At 51.4% G+C, this 7,508-nt stretch overlaps 1 protein-coding gene across 3 annotated transcripts in view; it reads right to left on the reverse strand.

Annotated features, from left to right (window-relative positions):
* Positions 1-5,346, reverse strand: part of Tnip2 (TNFAIP3 interacting protein 2) — a 22,963-nt gene extending 17,617 nt beyond the window's left edge. For all 3 annotated transcript variants that reach the window (XM_017800300.2, XM_008841850.3, XM_017800299.2), the window contains exon 1: positions 5,008-5,346. In XM_017800300.2, coding sequence (XP_017655789.1) covers positions 5,008-5,286 — 279 coding nt within the window. In that variant the 5' untranslated portion in view covers positions 5,287-5,346. The remainder of the gene's footprint in view (positions 1-5,007) is intronic.
* Positions 5,347-7,508: the final 2,162 nt, after the last annotated feature.

Raw genomic sequence — 7,508 nt, forward strand, 5'->3', positions numbered from 1 at the left:
GGTCTGTCACAGCAATATCCCACTCTCTGGTACCAATTTCTGTTCTGGTTTGTTCTCTTCATTGCTGTGACAAAATACTCTGACCAATACCAACTTGGGGAGGAAAGGATTCATTCAGCATTTATCTTCCAGATTGCAGTTTATCAGGGAGCCCAAGGCAGGAACCTGGACAGGCCATGGAGGAACGCTGCTTATTGGCTTGCTCCCCTGGCACATGCTCAGCTTGCTTTCTTATGCAACACAGGCCCACCTGCCCAGGGATGGCACCACCTACAATGGGCTGGGCCCTCCCACATCACTCAACAATCAAGAAAATACCGCACAGACATGGCCACAGCCCAGTCCAATGGAGGCAGTTCCCCAACTGAGGCTCCCTCAACCCAGGTGTGTCAAGGTGACACTAAAGCTATCAAGCACAGTACTTTTTTTTTTTTTTTTTTCCTGAGACGGTCTCCCTGTAGCCCCAGCTGGCCTGGAACTTGCTATGCAGACCAGGCTGGCCTCAAACTCAGAGATCCACCTGCCTCTGCCTCCCCAGTGCTAGGATTAAAGGCATGCACCACCACGCCCAGCACAATAGTACTTTTTAAAAATTTTAAAAATTACACTCTTTGAATACTCCCACCCCGACCCCCACCCCCTTGGCAACCTTGGGATTCTGCCAGGAAGACCATTACTAGCCTGGCCCCTTGACCTTGTACCTCCAGAAACATTTTACTCCTCCCGGAACCTCTTCATGTAACCGTTTTATATATATGCTGTTCATTTTCAGTTAATCTCCTCCACCAATTACGATCCACACAAGTCACTGATGATCGTGGTCCTTTGGAACTGTATGTCGTGTTTGTGTGTAAACGTGCCCATGTTTGAGACAGTCTCAGTATGTAGCTCAGATCCTTCTGCCTCAGCTTCACAAACCTTACATTTATGGAGTTTGTGTCACACCTGGTTCTGAATCGATTCTTGATGTTCTTTTTATGTCCTGCTTTTTGAGACAGGGTCTCCCTGTAGCTCCAGTTAGCTGGAACTCACTGTGTAGACCAGGCCAGCCTTGAGCTCACAGAGATCCACCTGCCTCTGGGATCAAAGGAGTGAGCCACCACACCTAGATTCTTAATATTCTTAACCATTATATGGTTTGGCATATGACATTTGAAGTAGAGAATGTCACAGCTTTTAATAGTCAAATGCATCCCACTGGCACGTGAACCATTCAAGGTACAGTTCTACCGTCCATTGTCCATACAGTCTATATTCTGCGCCACATCTGGAATCTTCAACTGCTATGGAAACTCCACGCTGTTTGGTGTCCCTGATGCTATGCAGATTTCGTGAAGTTGCTTGTCCATCCAGGTCATCTGCTTGTAAGATTTTGCTTTCTAGTATCATTGCTTTCTGGGGAGTAATAAGCACAGCACTCGTCTCCTTATACATAGTCTAAGTCGGTACATTCAGTTGTCTACAACCAAGTGATTTCTGCAGTGAAAGGTAAGTGTACTGAACCATTTGTTTCACATTATTATTATTATTATTATTATTATTATTATTATTATTATTTTGGTCTTTTTGAGACAGGGTCTCTCCGTAGCCCCAGCTGTCCTGGAACTCACTATGTAGACCAGGCTGGCCTTGAACTCACAGAGATCCGCCTGCCTCTGCCTTCCAGCTAGATTTTATTTTTAATTATGTGTATGCATGCATGTCTATGTGTAGTATGTGTATGTGAATGCAAGTGCCTGCAGAGGCCAAAAAAGGGCGTCAGATCCCTTACAGCTGGAGTTACAAGCAGTTGCAAGCCACCTGACATGGGGGCTAGGAACCGAACTTGGGTCCTCTGCAAGAGCAGTAGCTGCTTTTAACCACTGAACCATCTTCCCCAGCCTCATACTATTTTCTTTTAAAATTAAAGACAGTTACTCTCCTTTTGTTAGGGATAGGACTTAGATGTAACTAATGTTGTATTTACATCTAAGGACAACAAGAACATGACAGTGGGAAAAAAAAGAGCAACTGGGGCTGAAGAGATGGCTCAGCAGTTAAGAACACTGGCTGTTCTTGCAGAAGACTGGGGTTCGAATCCCAGCACCCACACGGCAGCTGGCAGCTGTCCTTAACTCCAGTTCCAGGGGATCCAACAGCCTCTTCCATCTTCCTCGGCCACTGCATGGCACAGGTGCACTTACCTGCATACAGGCAATACAACTCATACACATAAAATAAATATAATAAAATATTTTTAAAAAACAACTGCTCGATTTGCACTGAGCTGATATCTCATCATTCCTTTGATATGTGATAAAATTGTGCTTATACTTATTTGCAGTTATTAAAATGTATTCCAGCCGGGCGTGGTGGCGCATGCCTTTAATCCCAGCACTCGGGAGGCAGAGGCAGGCGGATCTCTGTGAGTTTGAGGCCAGCCTGGTCTACATAGTGAGTTCCAGGCCAGCTGGGGCTACTGGGAGACCCTGTCTCAAAAAGATAAAAAAAAAAAAAATGCATTCCATTAGTTACATTAGCCTAAACCTGCATTTGCCTCTACAAACCACATAATGGAGGGAAGCTACATTACAGGAAAAAAAACACTGAAATGAAAATGAACAGGATTTTTCAGCACTGACAGGATAATTTGTGTAATATGTTTACTATATTACTATATTTGGTCAATCGGTTTTGACAGATTGAGTTCTGTAACATTTAAAGTCATCACAATGTTGAAAAAATTCTCTAAATAAAATTGAAAAATAATTTCTTAAACTCCAAAACGAAATCTGTATGCCAAAAGATGGAGGACCAACAATATTGGGACCACAGCCCTGGTTCTGTCTGGGGCCTCCAGATGGCTGCCACGAATCCCGGTGGCTGGGTGTGGATACATTTGAGCCAAACACCAACAGCCACCAGATTGCAAGTGTCATCCTGCTATGGCTGTGAGGAGTTCCCATACCTAAGCGCTCCACTAATGATCTGATGATAAACTCAGGGATCCCTTCAGATCTCCATGCATCACAGCTCCCAAGGTCCACAACACTGAATTAGCAGCATAGACAAATGTCCCTTTTTTACTCTCCAGAAGGAGGGAGAATGGGAACAGGGAGACAGCTGATTGCAGTTGGGTGTTCTGTTTTTTTCTTTTCTTTTTTGAGACAAGTTCTCCCTGTAGTCCCAGCTAGCCGGGAACTCCCTATATAGACCAGGTTGGACTTTATCTCACAGAGATCCACCAGCCTCTGCCTCCCGAGTGCTAGGATTAAAGGTATCAATCCACCACGCCTGGCTTTTGTTTTGTTTATTATTTTTATTTTATGTGTATGAGTATATTGCCTGCATGTATGTGAGTGCACCTGTGTTGTGCAATGCCATGGAGGTCAGAAGAGGGCTTTGGATTGCCCTGGAACTGGAGTTAGGATGGTTCATAGCCGCCATGTGGGTGCTGGGAATCAAACCTGGGTCCTCTGCAAGAGCAGTCAGCGCTCTTAACCGCTGAGCCATCTCTCCAGCCCCTGGCTTTTGTATTTTTAAAATGACACAGATAGGAAACTTATGGCAACATAATATAAAGTGAGACTACTGTACAGCAAGTGTGAACGCAACCACAGACATACAAAGTGTGTACGTACCCTTTGCAAAGAGGAAACGGGGAAATGGCATGCAAACACAGAGCTCAAAATTAGTTAATTCTTCCTTAAGGGATGATTTTATTCTTTATTTTTCAGATATTCAGATTTGATAATCAAGAGAAAAAATGTATTCTTAAAATCTTGCTATAGACAGGTCTGGTGGCAAAGGCCTGCAATACAAGCTACCCAGGAAGCTCACTGAGGCAGGAGTATTCCAATTTCAAGGATCCAGAATGAGTTCTAGGTCAGCCTGGGCAACTTAGTGAGACCCTGTCTCAAAATGAAAAGTAAATAGAGGACTGGAGATCTAGCTCAATGGTTAGAATGTGTGAAGTGCTAGGTTCAACTCCCAGTTCCAAAAGAAAAAAAAGAGAACTAAAAAGAAAGAAGAAATCCAGCTCTGGGCCAATCCTGGAAGCAGAAACTGTCCTCTTCCAGCTCACTTTCCAGGTCTACTTTCTTTCCCAGGAAAATAGTCATGGACCGAACAGAGCACATGCCAATATTCATCCAAACACTGGGCGCAGCAGGTAGCTTACAAATGATGATTACAGAAAAGTAGTTACTCTCGCTTTTGTATGGAGCGCTTGGGAACTCTCACAGAAACCAAGCACCCCACCCCCCACCCCCCCACCCCGAGGACGGGGAGGACCAAGCGGGCAGGCTCTTTCAGGAGAACCTGAGAAGCCACTAGTCAAAGAGGGTTTCTCGCCGCCTTTCCATCGGCTCAGAACCCCACACAGCCTCAGGTCCCGCGCACCCCAAGAAAGGCTCAGAACACCAGGTCACCACGCTACACGGAACAGCAGCACACGACATACGACACGGGTTCACCGACCCAAGACGTGCACTGCACGCCCACCACCGAACACAGCTGTACACTGGTGCCACACACTCATGGGGCAATGTCGTAAGTGTGCCCTTCAGACCCCGGGTCCCACCTCTCGGATCCACACTCGTGTCCCTCGGAGCCCGGCACTGCTCGGAACCTTGGACACCGCGTCCTCAGACCTGGAGCCCGCGCTCCTCCCTCGGTGCGAATCACAGAAGCCTGCTCCCCGCAGAAGCCCGCATCTTTGGCCCCTCCCCCACGGCTGCGCACCCCCAGATCCTTGCACACCCCAGCCCAGTGCACCTCCTGACACCTGCTCCCCACAGAACATGCACTAGGAATCCCACTCCAGAACACCCGGCCGCTAACCCTCAGGGACTCTTCCCACCCTTCACTCCCTTATCGTTCATCCCTGTCCCAAGCACCGCTTGGACCTGGTGAACCCCTTGGACCCCGCAAGCCCGGACCCACACGACCCACGTCCCCCACCTCCGTTCTCCCCGTAGCCTCCCACCCCCTCCCGCGCTCCCCTGGCCCGCCCCCGCCCGCCCGCACCTGGCGCAGCTGGGCCTCAGTGGCGCCCCCCTCCTGCCGCCGCAGCTGCTCCCGGAAGCGCGCCACCTGGTCCAGGAGCGCGTCCACGAGCGACGGCGCCGCGTCCCCTTCCAGGGCGGCCAGGCGGGCGCGAAGCCGCGCGATGAGGGCGTCGCGGGCGGCCAGCTGGTCTTGCAGGCGCCGCAGTCGCTGGCCCGCCTCGTGGTACAGGCCGCAGAGCGCGGCGGCCGCGCGCGGAGGCCCGTCCGGTCCTCCAGGTCCTGCGTCCGCAGACGACATGGCGGGGACAGCCTGGAGGCAACTTCCGCGGGCAGCCCCGGGGACCTCCCGCCTTCCCGGAACTTGCCCCGCCCCTCCCCGCCCCCTCCAGGAGCTGGTCCCGCCCATTGTCGGCTTCCCTGCCTGGATCCTGGCCCCGCCCCGCCCACTGCCCGGCGTCGGGTTCCGCCCCTTCCGCAGACGGCCCTGCCCACAACTGGCCCCGCAGCCGGGAGTCTGGCCCCGCCCTTCCACAGATGGCTCCGCCCACCCACTCTTGGCCCCGCCCCGCCTTCCGATGGCCCTGCCCACAGCTTGCCCTGCCCTTACCCTGCAGTTCCTGCCCTGGACCGGCCACAGCTCCTCCGTAGAGCTGTCCGCCCGTACTGCGACACGTCACCCGGCTCCAGTCCTCTGCGTCCGAGAATTGGGGAGTCACACCCGGTCCAAGACGATAGGTTGGGGTTCGGCATCTTCCGAAGAGCTGATGAGGGGAAGCAACGAAATCCAGGCACTTCCAGAGGTTGGCCTGGGGTGCGGGTTCCTCTCCCATCAGCCGCTGCCCCAGCGCGGGGAGGTCCTCTTCCCATCCAGCATGGCGAGGCCCAGAGCCTGCCACCAGCCCCGCCCGAAGTTTGCGTGGAAGAGCCTCAGCTAGAAGCTGGTCTTGGAGCTGGAGCCTTGGCTCAGCGGTTAAAAGCATCGGCTGCTCTTGCAGAGGACCCGGGTTCGATTCCCAGCACCCACATGGCGGCTACGAACTGTCCTTAACTCGTTCCAGGGGACTCCGAAACCCTTCTTCTGACCTCCGCGGCATTCACTCATACACATGGAATAAAAATAAGCATTAAAAAGAAAAGAAGCCGGCCGTGGTGGAGCATGCCTTTAGTCCCAGCACTAAAGGCAGAGGCAGGCGGACCTCTGTGAGTTCAAGGCCAGCCTGGTCTATATAGTGAGTTCCAGGACAGCTACAGGGAGACCCTGTCTCAAAAAGACCAAAAAAAAAAGAAAGAAAGAAAAGAAAAAGTCTGTGTGGGGAACAAAAGCCTCCCCGGGGGCCAGCAAGGTTGGTCACTGACCTGACCTATGCCAACACATCCCAACATTCATGTGGACGTGCACACCACAACACACACACACACACACACACACACACAAAACCTACTCCAAGTTCCCACTCTCAGAAAATAAGGCCTGCAACTGGACCTCAGGCTTCTTCATAGGTGGGAGGTCCTTCCAGATGAGTGTCCACAAGGGGGCTCACAAGAGAATTTCAGGCACCGACCTCACCTAGGCCTGAACAACACAGGAGTGAGCCTGGGTGCCTGGGGTTGTGGGGTGGGGGGGTCTCTTTCCTGAGGCCTAGGTGCCCAAGTGCCCTGTCATTGAGTAGTAGGTGCCTGTGCGCCCCATGCCTGGTTGTTTCTGGGTGAAATTGCTGCTGCCCGGATCGCCCCATCTAGTTACTAGTCTGACTTCTCTCAAAAGTGGCTTCCTTAGAGGAAGAGCTTAACTTCAGTCCTATGGGTGGGAAGTGTGGCTCCTAGGAGCTCCTGAGGAGCTTAGGAGGCAGATGGTGTGAGGAAGTGTGGAGCACATTCATTGAGTCAGAAGGGCTCCTCACCCACTCAGACAGTACCCACAGCTCAGCACACGCTGCTAATGGTTTGTATTCTGAGTTAACCTTCAATCTAGATGTCACCTGAACGGGAGGAATGCAAGTGTCAGTGGCCGTGGTGTATGTGAATCCTCCTCCACCACAGAGAGATGATGACTAAGAGAAACAGTCTTGGAGACAAGGACAACCACCTGGCCAGAGGGACAAGACTTAACTTTATAGCTGGGCATGGTGGCGCACGCCTTTAATACCAGCACTCGGGAGGCAGAGGCAGGCGGATCTCTGAGTTCAAGGCCAGCCTGCTCTACATAGTGAGTTCCAGGACAGCTGGGGCTACAGGGAGACCCTGTCTCAAAAAGACCAAAAAAAATTTTTCTTATTTCTTTTTAATGTTATGGGTATGAGTGCATTGCCTGCATGTATCTAAGTGCACCTGTGTCGTACAATGCCCGCAGAGACCAAGAAGAAGGTTTTGGATCCTCTGGAACTGGAGTTACAGGAGGTAACCGTGTGGGTGCTGGGAACCAAACCCAGGTCTTTGCAAGAGCAGCCAGTGCTCTTAACGGCTGAGCCATCTCTCCAACACCACCACACCCCCTTTCTTTCTTTGTATTGTTCTTTGAGA

This window comes from Nannospalax galili, unplaced genomic scaffold (assembly GCF_000622305.1).
Source record: "Nannospalax galili isolate Female #2095 unplaced genomic scaffold, S.galili_v1.0 scaffold101, whole genome shotgun sequence".
Lineage (NCBI taxonomy): Eukaryota > Metazoa > Chordata > Mammalia > Rodentia > Spalacidae > Nannospalax > Nannospalax galili.